The sequence below is a fragment of the Pan troglodytes genome, chromosome 19 (assembly GCF_028858775.2).
Source record: "Pan troglodytes isolate AG18354 chromosome 19, NHGRI_mPanTro3-v2.0_pri, whole genome shotgun sequence".
Taxonomy (NCBI): Eukaryota; Metazoa; Chordata; class Mammalia; order Primates; family Hominidae; genus Pan; species Pan troglodytes.
The window spans coordinates 29,678,830-29,702,675 of record NC_072417.2 but is presented as its reverse complement, the minus strand read 5'-3'; the positions used below and the strand labels follow the sequence as shown (position 1 = coordinate 29,702,675).

General features: G+C 48.0%; 1 protein-coding gene across 3 annotated transcripts in view; it reads left to right on the top strand.

The window, feature by feature from the left end:
- SOCS7 (suppressor of cytokine signaling 7) overlaps positions 1–14,715 on the top strand; it is a 53,671-nt gene extending 38,956 nt beyond the window's left edge. For 2 of the 3 annotated variants that reach the window (XM_016931918.4, XM_016931917.4), the window contains 3 exons: positions 4,408–4,543; positions 4,947–5,097; positions 8,639–8,892. In XM_016931918.4, coding sequence (XP_016787407.1) covers positions 4,408–4,543; positions 4,947–5,067 — 257 coding nt within the window. In that variant the 3' untranslated portion in view covers positions 5,068–5,097; positions 8,639–8,892. Of the gene's footprint in view, positions 1–4,407; positions 4,544–4,946; positions 5,098–8,638 lie in introns of all 3 variants that reach the window. The other variant, XM_016931916.3, reaches the window with a different exon arrangement.
- The last annotated feature ends 9,131 nt before the right edge of the window (positions 14,716–23,846 follow it).

Genomic DNA, 23,846 nt, shown 5'->3' with positions numbered 1-23,846 from the left:
GGGTCTCACCACATTGCCCAGGCTGGTCTCTAACCCTTTGGCTCAAGCCATCCACCTCGCCTCAGCCTCCCAAAGTGCTGGGATTATAGGTATGAGCCACTGTGCCTGGCCCATATTTTTTCATAATATAAGTTGTGTATTTCTTTTGTTAAATTTATTTTTTAGTATTTGTTTTTGATCCTATTGTAAATTGTTTTCTTAATTTTAATTATTTTTGGATTGTTTATAGCTTGAGTATAGAAATGTAATTGCTTTTTGCACATTCATGTTATATCCTGTAAACTTGCATAACTCATTTATTAGTTCTATTATGTATTTCTTTTTAAATTGTGAAATAACACGTATGTGGTAAAAAGGTCAAATAGTGCGCAAGGGAATATAAGGAAAAGTGAATCTTCTGCCCTCTCACCCCTGCTCCCACTAAGCTAAACTATTGTTTAGTTTTTCTTAAGCTGTTTCAAGCTGAAGAAAGGGGTGGGATATTAAAAAACAGTGCTTCACTGTTAGCTGAGTATCTTTTTTTTAGACAGGGTCTTACCCTATCACTCAGGCTGGAGTGCAGTGGTACAATCATAGCTCACTGCAGCCTCAGCCTTCTGGGCTTAAGCAGTCCTCCCACTTAAGCCTCCTGAGTAGCTGGGACCACTGTTGTGCACCACAATGCCTGGCTAATTTTTTTAATTTTAATTTTTGTAGAGGTAAGGTCTCCCTCCCTATGTTGCCCCCGCCAATCTTGAACTCCTGGGCTCAAGCAGTCCTCCCACCTCAGCCTCCCAAGGTGCTGGGATTACAGGCGTGAGCCACCGCACTGGGCCTTCTTTTACTTTTGACCTTGTGCTTGTTTTTTTCTTCTTGGAGGATTACATTTAAGTCAACTAGACTCCCTAGTTTATTCTCTTTTTACTTACACTGTTAAGAAAATGAGATCTGGAATGTGAAACAGATGTGATTCCTTATCTGATTCTGTCTTCAGGGGTCAGAAAAACCTTTGGTGTGGCAGAAAGACATGGGTATTTGGGTGTTTATACCTGGAAGAGATTTCTTACCCCTAACATGGTCTTTGTTGGGAGAAACGAAAAATAGTGCATGGCTAGAAACTAGGTTTGTGCCCAGGACCTCTGGCATGAGGACTGGAAGAAAGTTACTGACGATTAATGTTCGACTTCACCCTTACTCGTTTAGCCCCAGTTGGGTCTTATCCTGGATTCTTCACATTTTTAACTGCTTCTGTTAGCATGCTCTAAATGTGAGAGTTCTAATTGTTTGTTGGCGTTTGTGGGCAAACAGTAAATGGTCAGATTAATACCAGGGAATATCAGAAAATTAACAGGTTTCAAATTGCTATTTGTAAACCTAAAGGCTAAAAGTAATACAATTAAATAGGCAAGTATATGTGGTCATTAAAATTCAAGTAGGCAAACAATCAGATAATTGTATGTTGCATATTATCCTGATCTCTTTAAGCACAGTGTTATCTTTGGGAATAAATTATTAGATGTATAAATTACTTTTATCTCTGAAACATCATGTTGAGTTTACCAGTATTACAGCCAATCCCCCAAAGCTTTCTGTTTGCCACAGTTTAATTTACTAAAGAATATATAAATACCAGTGAGGGACAGGACAAATTCAAAGAGGCATTTGAACCCAAAATTATTTCTTAAAACCACTTGAGTTAAATATATTCAGGTGAGAAATTCACGTGTGAGTTCTTTTTCTTTTCTTTTAATGGAGAGGACCAGCCATGTGGGTAGAGGAGAGAAGTAGGGCTTCAAAATACAAGACTTAGTTTTGAAGGGGTGGGAGTGCCAGGGAGGGGACTAGGAGAGGCTGGTCATGAACCAGAGTGCTGTGACTGTCCTGGACAACCTCCTTGTTAGATGGGCAGAGGTGCAGGCACTCTAGAGACCCTCCTGGAGAACCCTGCTGAGAGGTTCCTCGGCTATGGCAGAGCTACCGATAGTTCTTCCTTAGGGCAGGTGTTCAAGGCAGGCCGGCTTTAGTGGCTCCATGCCACAGCAAGTTCTCTAAGCTCAGTGGGCCTCAGTTTCTTTATATGTGAAATGGGGATGGTGGTGTTTGCCTCAAAGTATAGTTTTAAAGACTAAATAAGTTATCATTATTATTTTTGTTTTTTTTTTTAGAGACAGGGTCATACTTTGTCACCTAGGCTGGAGTGCAGCGGCACAATCTTGGCTCACTGTAGCCTCGAGTTCCTGGCCTCAAGTGATCTTATCTCCTTGGTCTCCCAAAGTACTAGGATTATAGGCATGTGCCACTGCACCCAGCCTGAGTTAAATGTTTTTAAGATGAGCTTAACTTGTTCAGTAACAATAAAATAATGTATTTTGATTTTTTTTTTCCCCCGGAAAGTATGTTGTCAGTGATCATGGAAAGGCCTTGGGATGCAGTGTACATGCTTTCATTTGTTTTGTTTTCATGCCTTCAAATAAAATTTTAAAACTATCTGGGCCGGGCATGGTGGCTCACGCCTATAATCCCAGCACTTTGGGAGGCTGAGGCAGGTGGATCACCTGAGGTCAGGAGTTCGAAACTAGCCTAGCCAACATGGTGAAACCCTGTCTCTACTAAAAATACAAATATTAGCTGGGTGTGGTGGCGGGCGCCTGTAATCCCAGCTACTCGAGAGGCTAAGGCAGGAGAATCGCTTGAACCTAGGAGTTGGAGCTTGCAGTGAGTCAAAATCGCGCCACTGCACTCCAGCCTGGGCAACAAGAGCAAGACTCTGTCTTAAAAAAACAAACACTTTGGGAGGCTGAGGTGGGCGGATCACAAGGTCAGGAGATCAAGACCATCCTGGCTAACACAGTGAAACCCCATCTCTACTGAAAATACAAAAAATTAGCCCGGCGTGGTGGTGGGTTCCTGTAATCCCAGCTACTCGGGAGGCTGAGGCAGGAGAATGGCATGAACCCGGGAGGCAGAGCTTGTAGTGAGCCGAGATCGCGCCACTGCACCCCAGCCTGGGCGACAGAGCAAGACTCTGCCTCAAAAAACAAACAAACAAACAAACAAAAAAACTATTTGAACTTAAACCCCAATAATAGTAGATATTTTATTTTCCAATCAGTTGTGTCTATAGAATGTCTTTTGATATGACAATGGCTGAGAATTCTTTGACAGGTTTTGCAACTCAGATTTTCTCAAAGAATCTTGTTTACCTTCCATAGCCCCTTTGTTTATTGAAGGCAAAATATTCTTAGTTCCCTTGAATCCCAGTGTTCCTGCCATTCTGGATGTCTCCATGCTGTGGCGTGGGGCCCTTTTTGGGGTGGGATTTCCCAGCACAGAGCCTGCTAATACATAAGGGTGTGGTACTCCCATTGAGTCTATTTGGCATCAATCAGCAGGCGGGTTTGCACTGAGAGGTACTAATCCTAGCTTGCCCAAGCGATTGTAGTTGTTCTTTTAAAAGCATCATCTTTTTTTGGTCTCCTGGCCTAAAATTTCAGAAGCAGGAACTGGGGGTTATGGGGGTTGGGTATAAAAGGTAGCTAAACCTGATTATCCTGGCTTGAAATAATGGCAGGAATAATAGGCTTGTTAACTTTGATCCTAGCTGTTATCTTCTACTTACCAGCCTCTCTGCTGAACCAGCCTCTGCTGAACCAATTGGAATTTGGTGGGGACTCCTCTGAACGGCTTTTCTGGGTCCTCACCTTCAGGATACTGCTAGATGTGCCCAAGAAGTATCTCCCATTCCCAGCAGGGATCCTTTTGATTCTTGGCCTTCCCGAGAGCCTCAGGCCTGGGATTGGCCACTTGGGTCCAAGCAGTGTCTCTAGTTTGGCATAATTGGGCTACTCCGAGGAGCAGGACTCTCAGCTGTTATGAGTGATGCTAGGAGCCAGGCACAGTGGCTCACGCCTGTAATCCTAGCACTTTGGGAGGCCGAGGCGAGTGGATTGCTTGAGCCCAGGAGTTCGAGACTAGCCTGGGCAACATGGGGAAACCCCGTCTCTACTAAAAATACAAAAATTATCTGGGTACGATGGCATGCATCTGTGGTCCCAGCTACTCAGGAGGCTGAGGCAGGAGGATTGCTTGAGTCTGGGAGGTCAAGGCTGCAGTGAGCTGAGACTGGGCCACTGCACTCCAGCCTGGGTGACAGAACGAGACCCTGTCTCAAAAAACAAAACAAAAGACACACAAAAAAGTGATGCTAGGGAGGCCTTTGGCAGAGAATAGATTTCCTTAATTGTGAATGTGGTGGTGGTGCTTCTGGAAATGGAAATCAACAGCACTTTGTGGAGGGGCTTTTGCACAGAATACATATATGAACCATAAAGAAGTCCCATTTCCCCTCCCTAGGTTCTCTTCATACAAGAAATGGTAGTTAGCTCCATTGTTTTCTCTGAATACTTTCCTTTGTTTTCTTTCTTGAAGGACTGCCACCAACTCCTGTCCAGCTGCTCTATCCAGTGTCCCGATTCAGCAATGTCAAATCCCTCCAGCACCTTTGCAGATTCCGGATACGACAGCTCGTCAGGATAGATCACATCCCAGATCTCCCACTGCCTAAGTACAATGGGGTTGTCAGGTTTGGGACAGGAATGAGTAAGGGGGTTGTGGGGAGGTAACAATGTCAGTGAGGCCTGCAAGCTACCTTCACAGGCAGAGTCTGGCATAAAATATTTGCAGATGTCATTCTTTCACATTTCCTGTGTCTTAGCACCTAACTCTAGAACTGTCATATTGCAGCCAGAGGGAGGAAGGTGTGTGTGTCAGCCTTCCTTCTGCAGTCTCTAGGAAGAATAGAGTAGAAGTGGTAAGAGTAAGGAAGACAGAACTATAATAACTGAGAAAATGGGAATTGTGTTAGGTCTCAACCATGTAGGGAGTGAAGAAGAGTTGAACAAAGGAGTTACTTCTTTTATATTTTGTATAAAAACCTTTTGTGTATATCCGTCATTTGTTTTTCACAGACCTCTGATCTCTTATATCCGAAAGTTCTACTACTATGATCCTCAGGAAGAGGTATACCTGTCTCTAAAGGAAGCGCAGCTCATTTCCAAACAGAAGCAAGAGGTGGAACCCTCCACGTAGCGAGGGGCTCCCTGCTGGTCACCACCAAGGGTATGAGCTCTCTGCCTCACTGCCCAGCCACATTTCTTCCTGGGAAGTCATCATCATGCATTGAGCCTTGGGCCCCCTCCCCACAACTCCCAACATGGATAGCCCCGATCCAGGCATTTGCCCATAGAATGACAAGATCTGACCGCGGAGTCCTCAAGGGGCACACACCCCATTTGGGAGAAAAGCAGACAGACGAGAAAGACATGAAAGTAGATTGCCAGGAAACGTGCAAGCTAATCACTGAATGTGAGCAAGGAGAGGGACACCCAAGTGTAGCTAAGAGTGCGGCCTCTGGCAAGGAGAGGGTAATTGAAAAAAATAAGAAGAAGAGTGCAGCCGCCTCTCATACAGACTTGGGCTGATCTCCCTGATACTGCACAAATGGCATATAAAGCAGGAAGCTAAAGGGAAAGGAAACTTCATCAAAGAGAATGCAAACATGCCTTTAATTGCAACAGGCATGCACTTCAGTGAGACTCCACCATGTCCCACAGCTTGGAATGTGGGGATGAGGAAAAACAGCCCACTCTTCTATTTAGCGTTCCATTTGGGCCATTACAAAGTAAATTGTTGAAACTAAGGAATTCATTTATCTACGAGGCTCTTCTCCCATCATTACACAGTTCTACCCATTTATTTTCCCATAAAATATCTTGCAATACTGGTTTGTGCAGATGAATTCCAATTAGTCTTTTAAATTGCACTAAAGTGAACATTGTGGGGCCAAGTTCCTGAGTAGGGAACACAATTGCCAGGGAGCCATGACTTTGGTGGTGGTGGTGACAAGCAAGATTGACTGCTAGTGTGCAGTGACTGCTTTCTTCTGGTGTGGATCCTGGAGTAGATGTACAGTCTCATCATGTCTTCAATTATATGCAAATTGTATGCCTTTGGAAATGACTAAATATCTAATGTCTTGTGTCTAGGTGGATTTCTCTGCATGATGGCTTTGCAGTTGAGATTAGGGTGAGAGGTAGAGCACTAGGGAGGTCCACCTACCTGACTACCCTTGAAGAGTAATTAGGCCATTCAGTTAGAGGACCACGTCTGTGGGTGCAGTGCTGTAGAAGAACCCATATAAACAGGGAGCATGTTCAGAGAAAGGCCTTGTGGCATTGGAGAGCTCAAACTTCATCATATGGGAATAAATGGCCTAGAAAGAAATGTGATTAACCCAGAGCACGGAGGTTTTAGGGAGGGATAGCTGAAAGATGCATTTGATGGGTTTTCCTAAGGAAGAGAGTGATTAACCTCCTCTCTGTGGTTCCAGTGGGTAGCAAGTTCAGCATTACGCTTATTCTTTGCCACAGGCAACAATCCTGATGTCACAGCAAAAAGAGATCCTGAGAGTTCAGTTCAAACCTTTGCCAGTGCATGACTGCTCCCAACACTCAAGACAAGTGGCTCCCTGCCGGCCTGTTCCTGATCATGCCACACCCTTCCCAGTTGAGGCAGGGCCTTTATACCTCTAGGTCCCCTTGCCCAGAATGCTCTGCCCCAAGGCCCTCCCATGTCACAGCAAAAAGAGACATGGATAAGGACCAAAATGAATGTAAGTTACAAGGAACTAGATTTCAGTCCAACTTTACAAGAACCTTCTTAACAGAGAGGTCCAAAACTGGGATGGTTTTCCTCAAGAGCTTCCATTCAGCAGATAGCTGTATATTTGTGTTTATTTGGCACCCAGTATGAATTGAGAATAGAGTGCTGAGCAAAGCAAAGGCCCTGTTCTCACTCAGCTTCCCTTCTCCTAAGGAAAGACAGGCAGCAAACATGAACATAAATGAATGGGCTAATTTCAGGTGACTGTACAGTGTTGTGAGGAAAGTAAAACTGGGTAAAGTTTAGTGATTAGTGGTGGGATACTCCTCAAGTTTAGATGGTCAGGGAGAGACTTGTGAGGAGGTGCCATTTCAGCCGATACCCAAATATCAAGGAGCCAGCCATGGGAGTGCCTTGGAGCAGAGCATTCTGGGCAAGGGGACCTAGAGGTATAAAGGCCCTGCCTCAGCTGGGAAGGACGTGGCATGATCAGGAACAGGCCAGTGGGTAGCCATTTGTCTTGAGTGTTGGGGGCAGTCATATATTGGCGAAGGTTTGAACTGAACTCCCAGGATCCCTTTTTGCTGTGACATCAGTATTGATGCCTGTGGCAAAGAATAAGCGTAATGCTGAACTTGCTCCTGGTGTAGACCCTAGGAGCCCTGGAAAGGGAGGAAGTAACACTTCCCAAGGGAAAGGTCTTTTTTTTTTTTTTTTTTTTTTTTTTTTTTTTTTTTTTTTTTGAGATGGAGTTTCGCTCTTGTTGCCCGGGCTGGAGTGCAATGGCATGATCTTGGCTCACTGCAACCTCCATCTCCCGGGTTCAAGCAATTCTCCCACCTCAGCCTCCCAGTGGGAGGCTGGGATTACAGGTGTGCACCACCACGCCCGGCTAATTTTGTATTTTTAGTAGACTGGGTTTCACCACGTTTGTCAGGTGGGTCTCAAACTCCTGACCTCACTCAAGTGATCCACCCACCTTGGCCTCCCAAAGTTCTGGGATTACAGGCATGAGCCACTGTGCCCCATTGGGAAAGGTCTTTAGGGTATGAAATTTGGCCTTTATGACTTCTTGTTGTTCAGGCTGATTTTAATTTGGGAGTTCTGAATGGCCTGCTTGGTCTATGTGTGCTGTTACCTGGGGAATTTCATGCCAAGGGGTTTGGAGTCAGACTATAGAGTAATGGCTAGAACAGTGCCTGTCTCAAGTCGGAAGGTGGAAGCAACAGTGGCCTTTGTGTTTCTGTGTCAACCCTGTCCAGTTGACAGAAGCTGCAGAAATACAGAGCTCTCTGGCCAGGTGTGATGGTTCACGTCTGTAATCCCAGCAGTTTGGGAGGCTGAGGCGGGCTCATCACGAGGTCAGGAGTTTGAGACTAGCCTGGCCAACATGGTGAAACCCTGTCTCTACTAAAAATACAAAATTAGCCAGGCATGGTGGCTCATGCCTGTAATCCCAGCTACTTGGGAGGCTGAGACAGGAGAATCTTGAACCCAGGAAGTGGAGATTGCAGTGAGCCGAGATCATGCCTTTGCACTCCAGCCTGGGTGACAGAGCGAGACTCCGTCTCAAAAAAAAAAAAAGAAAGAAAGAAAGAAAGAAATATAGAGCTCTTTCTTGCCAGTTTCAAAAGGGGTTACTCCAGGGGCTTACTTCCCTTTTCAGTCCCTAGAGCAATTGAACCTCAGGGAAAAAATGGGTAGGAAATGAAGGGGTAAGGGAAAGGGAAAGAGAGAATTTATGCAATGTGGTAGGATATATTTATTAGTTATTTCAGGACCTTGTTTTGTCATCCAAGTCATAGGCTGCTCAGGTCCCCCTGACAAAGGCCACTGCTGCATCCCTAGTCACATGTGGCCCTCATGGAAGCGTTCAGCTCTCCAGGCTCCGTTCTCCTTTTGAGGTGTGCTGCTCCACCTCCAGTGGCTGGCTGTTATTTCACTCCATTTTGGTTCTATTCTGTTGAACTGTTTTAATTTTTTTTCCTTTTCCACCTAGGCATTTGGTTGCCAAGCTCCAGCTTTGAAGAACCAAATTAAGCTACCATGAAAAGAAGAGGAAAAGTGAGGGAACAGGAAGGTTGGGATTCTCTGTGCAGAGACTTTGGTTCCCCACGCAGCCCTGGGGCTTGGAAGAAGCACATGACCGTATTCTGCGTGGGGCTCCACCTCACACCCACCCCTGGGCATCTTAGGACTGGAGGGGCTCCTTGGAAAACTGGAAGAAGTCTCAACACTGTTTCTTTTTCAGAAGTTTTGTTTTTGATATTTGTATTACTTGGTATGGAAAACTCACCTTGAAGGCAGTTGGGGTTTGTGCCCGTTGGATTGAAAGTGGTGTGAAGGGTGAGCAGGTCCAAAGAAGGGGTGGGAGGAGGGAACAGGGGACGGCCATTCAGCTGGTGCCAAAGGCAGAGTTAGAGTCTGTGCTGTGGGCCTGGAAGATGGGAGGAGGGGCTTGAGGTTTGCAAAGGACTGGGAGTTCCTGAGGAAGGGGGAATCTGCCTCTTGTTGCCATGGGCAGCTGTTGTAGGAGCAGGAGAGAAAGGAGGGTGGGTGGTCTCGAAAAGAATATTGGGCAAAACCTAGCAATTGGCCTTAGCTGGGAGAAGTAGTGACTCCTGCATCCTTTTTTAAGGTTAGGAACCTGAGTTCAGAAACACCTCTCATGGAAGCTGTACTAGTTGTGATTTACTTAATTCCTTAAGTTCCATGACCTGAAGTTAACCCCGTTCTTCCTCTGCTCTCAACCCATTGCCCCTTGAGATAACTGTACATGTCACTCTGATCATGGTAACAGCATCCCTATTGCTTCTGCCAGCTGTCATGGCAATCGTGTTTCTCATCACCTGGGCGATTCAGAGCCAGTCATGGGCTGCTGAATTTAATGGAGCATGTTTCCAGGTTCTTCATGGCAAACTGTACTCATGACTTAGGAGTGAGTGTTACTTCCATGTGCCTGTCAGCTTGTGAGGGGGAATGTGGAGGAAGGTGAGAAATACAGCTCCCACAGTTGTGCTCTTCCTAGAGGAAGCTCTCAGAACGCAGCCCTCACGGGATTTCCTTAGGTCAGAGGAGAGCATCGCATCTCACGTTTTTAGGTTTATCACTGCCATCCCACTTCTGGGATGGGAGGTAGCAAGGGCTTCTGTATTTTCTTGTGTTCATTCTAGCAACCCAGACATTTCCGGATCAGATCCTGCTGGTCTCCACTCACTGGAAAGTCTGCCAGATACCGATTTGAGAGCTGCCTGTCCCTGCTTTCAGGAGGAGCGGGGAGAAAAACTCCAATGGTCTTTAATGGTTTCTGCAGCTGGCCATGGCCAATTCATATGACACTGTGAGTTTGCTTTCTTATAGAGCTGCTCTGGGGAGAGGTTTGCTATTGAGATGTAACAGTGGAGCTGTTGGGTCTTCATGACTCCTTTGCGTGTGTTCCGTGGGACTCTCTTTCTGGGTTCCCCATGCTTATAGTTGCCTCGTCTCATAAGACAGATACTAATGTCAGGTTTGTGGCTTCCTGATGGTTTGGGTGGGGCCCCAGTGTCCTGGTAATTTATAGGACTGCCTCATCTGGGAGCATTGCCTTCTTCCTTAGTCCCACGTGGAGTGACCAGTCTTCCTCCCTGTAGCTGAACAGGGAGGAAACTTGCACCATTACCTGACTGTGGAAGGGTGGCCCACAAGATGAGCTGTGCACCATAAACACAGCCCACTTCTGATTTGTCATGTGGTACCTCTTCTTTCCTTGGCTTCCATGGTAGTATTACCAACTAAGCAAGATTGTGATCCCAGAAATTGGCTTAGCATGTGAGTGTTGCCTCGTGAGAGTACAAGTAATATAACTCGCCATCTTGCAGGAAGTGCCACCCCAATATAGAGCCTGAAGTTGGAATCTGTTGAGATCCTTGGGTGGCTGATATACAGCCTGGGATCTTTCGTTTTTTTGTTCCTTTTCAACCACCCATAATTTTAATATTATTTTTTAGTGTGTGTGTGCCTGGCTTTGCGCTAGATATTGTAGAAAACAAAAAAGGTAAAAGACGTAATATGTGGCCTAAGGGAGCTTTTAGGTGACTGCTGCACATCAAGCAGAAAATCAAGGACTATCTAAAGACGTTTATAGTAGATAAGATCAGGGTAGACCAGATGGTCTGGGAAAGTTCTGTGCCTCTGAGGCTTTGGGTTGTAGTCAATGGCAGGACAGACAGATGAAAAACACATGAGCAAAAGCAAGGAAGCAGAAATCTGCATGGCATGTACTGAACAGTGCACAGCCCTGTTAGAGCAACATGGTTAAAGAATCCTTTCCAGTGCGGTTTTCTAGATGGAAGCTTCCCAGCCACCAGGCAGACCTGAGTGCCGAGGGGTTATGATGGTGAGGTGGAGCCCAAAGCCCAAAGGAGTCAGCAAGGCTCCTGCCCATTGCCAGGGCCTCACTATGGTCAGCTCAGGCCATGTGAGGGAGGCAGAGCCTCCGCACCCCCTGTGTTACTGGGGTTTCTTCTGGAGAACTCATACACTCAGGTACAAAACAAACCAACTGAGGAGGTGTGACCCAACCTCACCACCCACCTTTCTCCTCCTGGGGAGTGTCGTGTTGAACTGTGTCTGTGTCAGTGCACTGGTCCCAGCCCTGGCCGCAGCCTAGTCCTTTCTCTCTGGAGTGGGCTGCAAAACAGCAGCGCAAGAGGAGACAGTCTTCGTCAGGTGTGGGTGTTTGGTGCCTGCATGGGTGGCCTTGCACAGAGCAGTTAGGGGAAGATGAGGGGGAGGCATGGGGCTGGGCCAGCTCTCTGGGATACAGCCTGGTCAGAGAGTAAATGGAGCAGAGGAACAGGTGTGGCAGCACCTGCCCTTCACCTCCCTGACCAGGCCCGTCCCTCCTTCGCCAGTGCTGTGCAGAGCTCATTTAAATGTATTCCTTTCTAGGTCTGGGCGCGGTGGCTCACGCCTGTAATCCCAGCACTTTGGGAGGCTGAGGTGGGTGGATCATGAGGTCGGGAGTTCAAGACCAGCTTGGCCAAACAGTGAAACCCTATCTCTACTAAAATACAAAAATTAGCTGGGCATGGTGGCCTGCGTCTGTAGTCCCAGCTACTTGGGAGGCTGAGACAGGAGAATTGCTTGAACCCAGGAGGCGGAGGTTGCACTGAGCCGAGATTGCGCCACTGCCCTCTAGCCTAGACGACAGAGTGAGACTCTATCTCAAAAAAAATAATTCCTTTCTGGTTGTATTTTCAAGTCACAAATTGGAAAAGGCTTACATCTAGGGACCCACTGTTGATTCCTAAGTTGTGGGTGGGTGATACCAGTGGCCTCAGTGCCTGTATAACCCTCACCTGTTTATGACTGATCTACTGTAACCTTCCTCAGGTTGAGAGTGAGCTGCTGTGAGCCAGTGACAACTACTGCTACAACTTGCTGTTACTTGAAATTCGTGTGCTATGTTGGTAGCACAGGAGTAGGCGGGCGGGGGTTTTGGTGTGGGCACTAGATAAGTGGGTGGCAGCCGGCTCTTTGGGACCATTGGTGCTGACCTTTGCCTGGTCACCTGCCTGTGCCTAGGCCAAGTGAATGTTACATCTTGGAACCTGAGCCATGGAGGTGGCGCCACCTCCCTGAGGAGAAAGGTGTGGCCAAGGGAAGCTCCTGCATGGCTCCTGCTCCTTCCCCTTCCCTACATTTCACTTGGGCTAATGATGTAAGCCCCCCTTGAGGTTGGGGATGGTGTGGAGATAGCTGCAGACACCCCTGTAACAGACATCCAGGAAGAATTAGGGAGTGGGGGTAATTATAGTTCCTAGGTCTAGGGGTGAGAGGTGGGAGTAGAACCAGAAGTGCCCTGGAATCCAGCCGTGTCAGCCCTCACCCCAGGGCCCCCAGGAAAGCATGGCCTGCTTGAAGCCCTCTGCTCCCTGCAGAAACTGGGGCGAGGAGGAGCTTTTTCCTTCAGTTAGATCTTTCCCTTCCCTGCTGCCTCGCTCCCTTAGCTTTGGAGCCCTAAAGTTAGTGGACAAGACACTGGGATAAAGCTCTATGGCTGCTGGAAGGAGGTCTGAGTCTGTGTGTGTGCATATGCATGCATGTGTGTGTGTGTGTGTGTGTGTGTCCTCATTTGCAGAAGTCTTGCTACCAGTTAGGGTGTTAAGAGCATCTCCACTGGGCGGAGACCTGGCATTTGTTTTCCACTGTTAAGAGAATGACACGCCCCCTGTCATGTAAGGGAGGAGCTATTGAGTTAGACATTTTCCCTATGGGAATCCTCGGTTTGGTTTGTGGGAAAGGAGGGAATGGATAAGTGATTTTTATCTCTAATCGTCAACACAGCTGTTCTTCCACTGAATTTGTGCTATTGCATACATGTAGCCATCTTTCTTTTCACTGCAGCAGTGTTTATCAGTAGTTCAAAATGATTTATTTGCTCCTGGGGAGTAAAACCTTTTTTATTAAAAAAAGAAAAAGAAAAAAAAAGAAAGAAAAGTGTGCACCCCTCCTACGCCGCGATAGCTATAAAATGATTGGGCCACAAAGGTCAAGTCTGCACGTCCCTGTGGTAGACCCTGCTTTCACATTGGAGCCTTCACACTCAGCACAAAATGATTGGAGGCCTTGATAAAATGGAGAGCAAAGTCTTGGGAGCAGTGAAATGGGGGTTGGATCATAGAGACAGGCGCTGGGGACTCGGGTACTGCAGTTAGGAAAGTAGCATTATGAGTTGTACTGAAAATGTTGATTCTCTAATCTGCCAGAAAAGGACCTGTCTTTTCATGCAGGTTTCATATTGTCTTTGTCCTTTTCATTGCTTCTTGACCTTCCTGGCAGGTGTCGCTCAGTTTCTTCTTGTTTCCCTTCCTGTCCTCTCCACACCTGCTATCCCGTCCCACTCCCATCTACCTCCCGGGAAGCCAGCCCTGCATGCTGAGTTTGTGACCTGCTTCATTCCCATTTCATTTCTAGAGGGTTTAGAGGGGACCTGGAACCGTTCCCTTTCCCTCTCCTACCCCCTCCTCCGCAACACCAAGAGGCCTGGAGGGGCAGACAGAAAGCAGCCAGCCACGGCAGGAAGACATGCATGTTTGGTTGCAGCTGGACTGCGATCGTAGTTCCTCCTGGAGATAGAGTGTGAGGAACTTAGGACACTCTGCCTCAGACTCTGGGATCATCACATACCACACTGCCCCACTCAGAGTTTCGTCCTGAGCTCCCTAACCAGCTCAGGTGGAGCAGAAGCCTGGTCTCACTCCTCCATCTCTGGTGCTCCCTTGGGCGGGGACCTGCCCCTCACTCTTAGGCCCAGAACCTCGTCCAAGGGACAGGTAGGGTCCAGGTGCCACTTTGGGTAGCTGGCTGTTGGAATGCCCACACTGGTGCTGCCTGTGGCATAGCCACTGCTGTACGTTTTTGGTTGTTTTTAAGAAACTCGATGAAGAGGGGTGTCATTCTGGGCTCGGGGTGGTTGCCAATTTTTCACCAGAAAGGGAGCCACCTCTTGCAACCACTTCTGTCTCCGTTAGCCCCCCCTCTGCCCTCCTCCAAGCCAAAGCGTGGCCTGGCTTTTGTCTTCCCATTTAGTTTTCCTCTTTTACCCTTCCTTTTGTGCTTAATTTATTAAAATAGTTGCTGTATAATTTATTTTCATAAACTATAAAAAAATACTAAATGGTTAAAATAGACTTGCAGGCCAATCTTAAATGGGGTGGGAGGGGTCTGAGGGTGGGATGGGGAAAGGGAAAGAGGTTTTGATATAAACAAAACAAATGCACTTTGGGTGTGTTTTGGTATTTTTCTGGGGATAGAGGGGGTGGGGTTAGGGATGTCCCTGTAGATTAGTTCCAGAATGGGGTGTCTGTATATACTGTATTAATAGGCATGTTTGACTCTCGTAAAGGGACGTTAGTAGCTGCTGCAGGTCCTGTTTGGAAACCCCATGTACAATTCCCAGTTTTTTGTAAGTGTCAGTGCGAGAGACATTTGACTCTTGTGTTTGTATCTCCTTTTTATGATTGCTGTACCTACCCATGTCTTTTTGGGGAGGGGTGAAAAGAGATTTGAAATAAAAATGTTTAGAAATTATTTCATGTTCTTTGGTTTGGTGTTTTTCACTCCCTCTCCCATCTCATGTGACTCCTGACATGCCCAATAGGATCTGATGACCCAGCCCTGGGGAATGGGTGATCCCTGTGATGTCAGCCAAGCAGAGTGCACCCAGCACTAGGCTTGTCAGAATTAGAGGTGCTGAAAAATCCCTGAGGCTGATGGCCACTGCTCAGAGCTACCTTCTCCTTCCCTAGGAAGTGCAGGAGCATTCCCGAGAGCTTTCTGGGGCTGAGTGCCCGTGGCCTTTTTGTCTTGGTGAGCATTGGCGTGGGGCTCTACCTAAGGAGAGTTCATATTTACCATAGCAGTCATTCCTAGTATTCCCTGTGGCTGGCACCAAGGTTTTTCCTAAGTTCAACCCATAGCCCTCCTGCTGCCTTTCTAGCCTACTATTGCTTAAGCTGTGCTCTTCGGAGAGAAAGGGACTAAGTTGTTCCTCTGGTTGACAACGTGTGTATCCGCGTATCCCGGAGATTTTGTGGGTTCCATTCCAGACAACCGCAATAAAGTGAACATCACAATAAAGCAAGTTGCACAAATTTTTTGGTTTCCCAGTGCATATAAAAGTTATGTTTACACTATGCTGTTGTAAGTGTGTAATCTTAAAAAATAATGTGCATAATTTAAAAATACTTTATTGCTAAAAAACACAATCATCTGGGCCTTCAGCAAATTGTAATCTTTTCGCTTATGAAGCATCTTACCACGATGTTGATGGCTCCTGATGGGTTAGAGTGGCAGTTGCTGAAGGTTGGGGTGGCTGCGGCAATTTCTTGTTCTTTTTTTTTGAGACGGAGTCTTGCTCTGTCGCTCAGGCTGGAGTGCAGTGGTGCAATCTCGGCTCACTGCAAGCTCCGCCTCCCAGGTTCGCGCCATTCTTCTGCCTCAGCCTCCCGAGTAGCTGGGACTACAGGCGCCCGCCACCACGCCCAGCTAATTTTTTGTATTTTTAGTAGAGACAGGGTTTCACTGTGTTAGCCAGGATGGTCTCAATCTCCTGACCTCGTGATCTGCCCGCCTCCGCCTCCAAAAGTGCTGGGATTACAGGCGTGAGCCACCGCACCTGGCCTACTGTGGCAATTTCTTAAGACACCAATAAGGTTTGCTGCATTGATTTGACTCTTATTTTCAAAAAAGATTTCTCTGTAGCATGTGATGCTGTTTGATAGCATTTCCACACAGTAGAACTCCTTTCGAAATTGGAGTCAGCCCTCTCAAATCCTGCTACTGCTTCATCAACTAGGTTCATGTAACATTCTCAGTCCTTTGTTGTCATTTCAACAAAGTTCACAGCATCTTCACCAGGAGTAGATTCTATCTTAAGAGACTACTTTCTTTGCTCATCCATAAGCAGTAACTCCAGACAGGTGTGATGGTACGCACCTGTAGCCCCAGCTACTCAGGAGGCCAAGGCAGGAGGATCCCTTGAGCCTAGGAGTTTAAGGCCAGCCTGGGCAGCAAAGCAAGACCCAGTCTTGTCCCTTAAAAAAAAAGCAACTCCCATCTGTTTAAGTTTTATCATAAAATTGTAGCAATTCAGTCACATCTTCAAGGCTCCACTTCTAATTCTAGTTATGCTATTACCACCACATCTGCAGTTACTTCCTCCACTGAAGTCTTGAACCCCTCATAGGGGAATTAACTTCTTCGTGGAATTAACTTCCATCTTCGTGGAATTAACTTCTTTCAAACTCCTGTTCATGTTGATACTGTGACCTCCTCCCATGAATCATGAATGATCTTTGTTTTTTGGAAATGGAGTCTCGCTCTGTCACCCAGGCTGGAGTGCAATGGCATGATCTCGGCTCACTGCAACCTGCGCCTCCTGGGTTCAAGCGATTCTCCTGCCTCAGCCTCCCGAGTAGCTGGGATTTCAGATGTGCATCACCATGCCCGGCTAATTTTTGTATTTTTAGTACAGACCTGGTTTCACCATGTTGGCCAGGCTGGTCTTGAACTCCTGATCTCAGGCGATCCACCCGCCTTAGCCTTGCAAAATGCTGGGATTACAATTGTGAGCCACCGTGCCTGACATGAATATTCTTAATGGCATCTAAAATGGCAAGTCCTTTCCAAAAGGTTTTTAATTTGCATTGCCCAGATCCATCAGAGGAATCACTATGGCAGCTACAGCCTTATGAATGTATTTCCCTTTTTTTTTTTTTGGAGACAGAGCGAGACTCTGTCACCCAGGCTGGAGTGCTGTGGTGTGATCTCGGTTCATTGCAACCTCCGCCTCCCGGGTTCAAGCGATTCTGCTGCCTCAGCCTCCTGAGTAGCTGGGACTACAGGAGCCTGCCACCACGCCCGGGTAATTTTTTGTATTTTTAGTAGAGACGGCGTTTCACCGTGTTAGCCAGGATGGTCTCGATCTCCTGAACTCGTGATCTGCCCGCCTTGGCCTCCCAAAGTGTTGGGATTATAGGCATGAGCCTCCGCGCCTGGCATGATTGTATTTCTTAAATAGTAAAACTTGAGGGCCAGGTGGAGTGTCTCACGCCTGTGATCCCAGCACTTTGGGAGGCCAAGGTGGGCGGGTCACCTGAGGTCAGGAGTTCAAGACCAGCCTGGGCAACATGGTGAAACCCCGTCTCTACTAAAAATGCAAAAATTATCTGGGTGTGGTGGCACACACCTGTAATCCCAGCTACTCAGGAGGCTGAGGCAGGAGAATTGCTTGAACCTGAGAGGTGGAGGTTGCAGTGAGCCAGGATCACACCACCACTGCACTCCAGCCTAGGAAACAGAGCAAGACTCCGTCTCAAAAAAAAAAAAAAAAAAAAAGCTGGGGCTGGGCGCGGTGGCTCATGCCTGTAATCCCAGCATTTTGGGAGGCCGAGGTGGGTGGATCACCTGAGGTCAGGAGTTCAAGACCAGTCTGGGCAACATGATGAAACCCCATCTGTACTAAAAATACAAAAATAAGCCGGGTGTGGTGATGCATGCTGGTAATTCCAGCTACTTGGGAGGCTGAAGCATGAGAATCACTTGAACCCAGGAGGCGGAGGTTGCAGGGAGCCGAGATCACGCCATTGCACTCCAGCCTGGGCAACAGAGAGAGAGACTCCATCTCAGAAAAATAAATAAGACTTGAAAGTCGAAATTACTCCTTGATCCATCAGCTGCAGAATGGATGTTGTGTTAGCAGGCACAAAAACAACACTCATCTCCTCGTGCAGCTCCATCAGAGCTCTTGGGTGACCAGTTGCATTGACTTCCCGCCTCAGCCGCCTGAGTAGGTGGGCTGCATGTGCCACTACGTCTGGCTAACTTAAAAACTTTTTTTTTTAATTTTGGTAGAGAAAGAGTCTCGCTATGATGCCCAGGCTGAAGGGCAGTGTCACGATCATAGCTCACTCCAGCCTTGAATTCCTGGCCTCAGGCAATTTTCCCTCCTTGGCCTCTCAAAGCACTGAGATTATAGGCATGAGCCACTGTGCCCAGCCTAGCATTCTTTTGGAAACAATGGGCCCCAAATAAAACCCCTTCCCACTGTTTTCACCTCCAAACCTGAAACTACCTGCTTCATCTCCTCATCACAAAGGCTGTTCCATCAAACCTCTGCAATGGAGTCTTCTCATGCACATACTTACTTGAATTCAACGATAAGCACTTGGCAAGTAATAGTGCCGGAGATTCCTCATTCATTCCATTGTGTGCCCCCCCGATTGAAGGTGAGATGGGAACAGTAAGTTTTATGTCTCTTGGTTCCCTCCAGCCTCTCATAGTGTGAGCATCTCGCGTATAAGGATTCTAGTGCATATTTGTACTACGTGGATTCTGAAGACCAACTGTTTTCACTGGTGCTCAGCCAAAGGCACAAGAGTTGACTCCAGCTCAGGAGAGGCACTAGCTGATCCCTAATGGAGCCCCTCCGCAAGGGGTTTTTGAGAGGAATTTTGCAGCTTCCTCTGCTGCACACATCCCCATTGAAGCTATGATTTCACCATCCGTCTATTGCCATGTCCTCATTAGGCATTCTCCTTCATGAACCTGGACAATTTCAACTGGTCTTCCTGCTTCCTGTTTCTCCTCTCTAGTCCTTCAAAATGTCCTTCTATAAGATCTCACTGTGTTGTCCAGGTTGGAGTACAGTGGCTCAATCTTGGCTCACTGCAGCCTTAACCTCCCAGATTCAAGCAATCCTCCCACCTCAGGCTTCTGAGTAGCTGGGACTAAGATACAAGCCAACATGCCTGGCTAATTAATCTTTTTGTAGAGACAGTGTCTCACTATGTTGCCCAGGCTGGTCTGGAACTCCTGGGCTCAAGCATCCTCCACCTTGGCCTCTAAAGTGCTGAGATTTCAGGCATGAGCCACCATGCCCAATGGTGTCATTTCTTTAGTTTACAGTCTTTGATGTCTTTCAACCAAGAGAAATCCCCATTGAAATCTTGACCCTCGACCTGCCTTCCAATGCTGTTTCTCCTTCCCTGACACGTAGTCTTCAGTCTGGTCACACGTGTGACGTGAAGCCTGTAATCATGGCATCCCTCCTGCCACTCTGCCTTCCCTCATGGTTCACCCTGTGCCTGGAGGACCCTTACCTGTCACCCTCTCTACCTGCTGAACTCATTCTTCAGGGCCCTGCCCCAGGGTCACTCTGTGGAATTGGAATTGTCACTAGCCACAAACAAATGGCTCTTTCCTCTCTTATGACATTTGTTCATCTATCTCTGCCTGCTTGTTCCGACTGTGACCTCTGCGAGGGACAGTGTCCTATTCATCTCTCTCCCCATTTCCAGGGCCTGGCACAGTTAAATGGCCGTGCCAAGGTGGTGGTAAGTTGAGGAGATGAGATCAGCCCCCTTCCCACGAATGTTGCTAATATTCCCTCGCCTCTAGTCAGCCAGTCCTTGAACCTGAATCTCCACCTTTCACACTGGACAACTGGATTGTTTAGAGGTGGGGATTTTTAGTCACCAAATGCCAGTCTTTTTCTTCTTCTTCTTCTTTTTTTTTTTTTTTTTTTTTTTGGGACGGAGTCTCGCTTTATCACCCAGGCTGCAGTGCAGTGGCACGATCTCAGTTCACTACAACCTCCGCCTCCCAGGTTCAAGTGATTCTCATGCCTCAGCCTCCAAAGTAGCTGGGATTACAGGCATGCGCCACCACACTCGGCTAATTTTTGTATTTTTTAGTAGAGACTGGGTTTTGTCATGTTGGCCAGGCTGGTCTCTAGCTCCTGGCCTCAAGTGATCCACCTGCCTCAGCCTCTCAGAGTGCTATGATTACAGGCATGAGCCACAGTGCCCGGCCCCAAATGTCAGTCTTCTGCAAAACTTTCTCAAGAGACTGAAATTTTCATGGTTGGAGTAGGAGTGTGAAAGATGTGATACAAGGTGGATGCGGTGGCTCACGCCTGTAATTCCAGCACTTTGGGAGGCCGAGGTGGGTGGATCACCTGAGGTCAGGAGTTTGAGACCAGCCTGGTCAACATGGTGAAACCTCGTCTTTACTAAAAAATACAAAAAATTAGATGGGCGTCGTGGCACATGCCTGTGTGTGGAGGATGAGGCAGGAGGATCACTTGAACCCGGGAGGCGGAGGTTGCAGTGAGCTGAGATCGTGACACTGCACTCCAGCCTGGGCAATAGAGTGAGACTCTGACCAAAAAAAAAAAGAAAAGTAAAAAGAGAGAGAGGAGAGAGAGAGGAAGGAAGGAAGGAAGGAAAGGGAGGGAGGGAAAGAAAAAAGAGAAAGAAAGAAGTATACAGCGGTAACCCAAGATGTTCCAGAGGTGGGATGAGGACTGCTTCCTCTTGGCATCATAGAGGATGACAGAGCTGTCGCTGCTCTTGGATGGAAGACGCCACTGATCTAGGGTCAGCTGGCTTTGTCCAGTGGCCAGAGACTGCACTGAGCCACCTGCTACTCCCTGCTGAGTTATCACTTAACAGAAACCCTGCATTTAAAGAGAGCTCAACCCAGGCCCCCTTCTCACATCCTAGGCTTACATCCCGGGTTTCTCATCTCATCAGGGTCAGGGTGGGGGGTGGATGTCAAGGCCTGGCTTCCTGGCCCCTGCACTGCTGAGAAACTTGATTTTATTTCTGGGCCCTTATTCTGCAGATCCAGGGATGATGGGAGAACGGGAGAGGCTAGCTAGATTTATACTGGGAGAGAAAAGTAAGAGGAAATGGTAATGGCTGAGCTTGGGGGACATTGAGAAGGTTTGGAAATGGGTAGGAAGGTCTTTGGCAACAGCTGTCCTGTGTGTGAGACCGATAAAGTCAAGATGTTTCACTATGCGGTGGGTGTCATCTCTTGGTGCCTCTTCTCCCCCATGCCCTGGTATTGAAAAACCTGATATATGGGTCCGGCGCAGTAGCCCACGCCTATAATCCCGGCACTTTAAGAGTCAGGAGTATGGGGAAGGCGTGGTGGCTCATGCCTGTAATCCCAGCTCTTTGGGAGGCAGAGGCAGGTGGATCACCTGAGGTCAGGAGTTTGAGACCAGCCTGGCCAACATGGTGAAACCCCATCTCTACTAAAAATATAAAAATTAGCTGGGCATGGTGGTGGGCACCTGTAATCCCAGCTAATCAGGAGGCTGAGGCAGAAGAATCACTTGAATCTGGGAGGCGGAGGTTGCAGTGAGCCGAGATCGTGCCACTGCACTCCAGCCTGGGTGACAGAGGGAGACCCGGTCTCAAAAAAAAAAAAAAAAATAGAGAGTCAGGAGCATTGCTTGAGCCCAGAAGCTCAAGACCAGACTAGGCAATATGGCAAGACCCCATCTCTTTTTTTTTTTTTTTTTTTTTTTGAGATGGAGTCTCGCTCTGTCACCCAGGCTGGAGGGCAGTGGCGTGATGTCGGCTCACTGCAAGCTCCACCTCCCGGGTTCATGCCATTCTCCTGCCTCAGCCTCCCAAGTAGCTAGGACTACAGATGCCCACAACCACGCCTGGCTAATTTTTTGTATTTTTTTAGTACAGACGGGGTTTCACCATGTTGGCCAGGATGGTCTTGATCTCCTGACCTCGTGATCCACCCACCTCGGCCTCCCAAAGTGCTGGGATTACAGGCGTGAGCCACCGCGCCCGGCCGGCAAGACCCCATCTCTAAGAAAAAAAAATAAAAAATTAGCTGGGCATGGTGACATGTGCCTGTAGTCCCAACCAATTTAAGAGACTGAGGCAGGAGGATCGATTGAGCCCAGGTGATCAAGGCTGCAGGGAGCTGTGATTGAGCTACTGCACTCCAGCCTGGGTGACAGAGCAAAACTCTGTCTCAAAACAAAGAAAAACCTGTCTGGATACGGGGCAGATATGTCTTTGACTGGGATCCCATACGGCTCTGGACATGTTAAACGCCGACTGCATGTGGAGAGAGGGCTCTGTGTCTTGCTCATCTTCCGGGATGACCCCCACCCCCCAGCCAAGCACATGAAGGGATACCTGTGAATGTTTGCCAAAAACCATGGAGCAGGTCAGAGGCAGAGCCAGGCCAGGAGGGAGGTGGCAGTGGGGAAAGGTCTTCTGGTCTGGAATCACCTTTGGGCCTGGACCGGGGAGCTCCCATATTGGAATGGGAGTTTATGTGGGAACTGTTTTCAGCAAATGCTGGTGGGGGAGACCACAGAATGCATTGTGGAGTCTGGCGGAGAGGCTTTGGGGATGGTGCCGTGGTTCTCAGCCAGGGCAGAGGCTTTGTGAGCTTGAATCACTTAGACAACATTTTCACATCTCACTCCCAAGACTAAGACACCCTCCTAGAATCTCAAGGGGTTGTGGGGGAGAGCGGTGGTGAGGATAGCAGATGAGACATCTCAGGGGCATCCACGGGCTCTTCACCTCCTCCCATGCTCCTGCCTGCCTGTTAAGACTCCTGGGGAGGGCCTGGCCCAGGATTTGCTGACCCAAGTTTGAGTCCCGGCTCTACTACCTGCTGGTTGTGTGATCTTGGGCACTTTATGCTTTTTTGGTCTGTTTCCTCCTGAGTTTTATTTCCTACCTCATGTGTGAGTAAATGAGACATGTGTGTAAAATGCCTGGTACATCTTGAGCACTTAATAAATATCCACAAAAGCCTGCGCGACATAGCAAGACCCCGTCTTCATAAACAGTAAAAAATTAGCTGGGCATGGTGGCGTGCGCCTGTAGTTTCAGCTACTCAGGAGGCTGAGGTGAGAGGATCGCTTGAGCCTGGAAGGTCCAGGCTACAGTGAGTGGTGATGGTGCCATTGCACTCCAGCCTAGGCAACACAGCAAGACTCTGTCTCAAATGTGTGTCATCTCTCTCTCTCTCTCTCTCTCGGCACTGATTATGATCATTATTATTATTATTATTTTTGAGACAGGGTATCTCTCTGTCACCCCGGCTGGATTGCAGTGGCAAGATCTCAGCTCACTGCAACCTCTGCCTCCTGGGTTCAAGCAATTCTCCTGCCTCAGTCTCCTGAGTAGCTGGGATTATAGGCGTCTGCCACCACGCCTGGCTAATTTTTGTATTTTTCGTAGAGACTAGGTTTCACCATGTTGGCCAGGCTGGTCGCGAACTCCTGACCTCAGGTGATCCGTCTGCCTCAACCTTCCAAAGTGCTGGGATTACAGGCGTGAGCCACCGTTCCTGGCCCCATGATCATTATTATTAGCGGGCCTTTTTTAAAATTTTTGCTGGGAGAGGGAAAGAGTCTCGCCCATCACCCAGGCTGGAGTGCAACAGCGCTATTGTAGCTCACTACAACTTCAAACTTCTGGGCTCAAGCCATCCTCCCACCTCGGCCTCCCAAAGTGCTGGGATTACAGGCGTGAGCCACTGCGCCCAGCCCTGTTAGCAGTATTTTGAAAACTAGGATTGAGATTCTTTTTGCCAAAGGCAGAGGAAGAATGAAAAGCTCCTCTTACCGGAGGCTGCAGAGGAGCGGGCTGTAGGGAAAAAGAGAGGAGGGAGCTTCCAGGTGGGGAAGGGCCCGGAGGCCGCTGGTGGCCGCGGGCAGAGCTGGGTGAGTCATTGGGCTTCTCCTGCCACCTAGTGGCTCCTCAGGGCTAAGCCACCCTGCTGTTCCCTCAGGTCCCCTCGGTGGTGGTGGGGTGAGGCCGCACTTAAATATTCCTAAACACGGTGTCTCCAGTCCTCTTCTGTTAACCCATTAAACGCCCTGC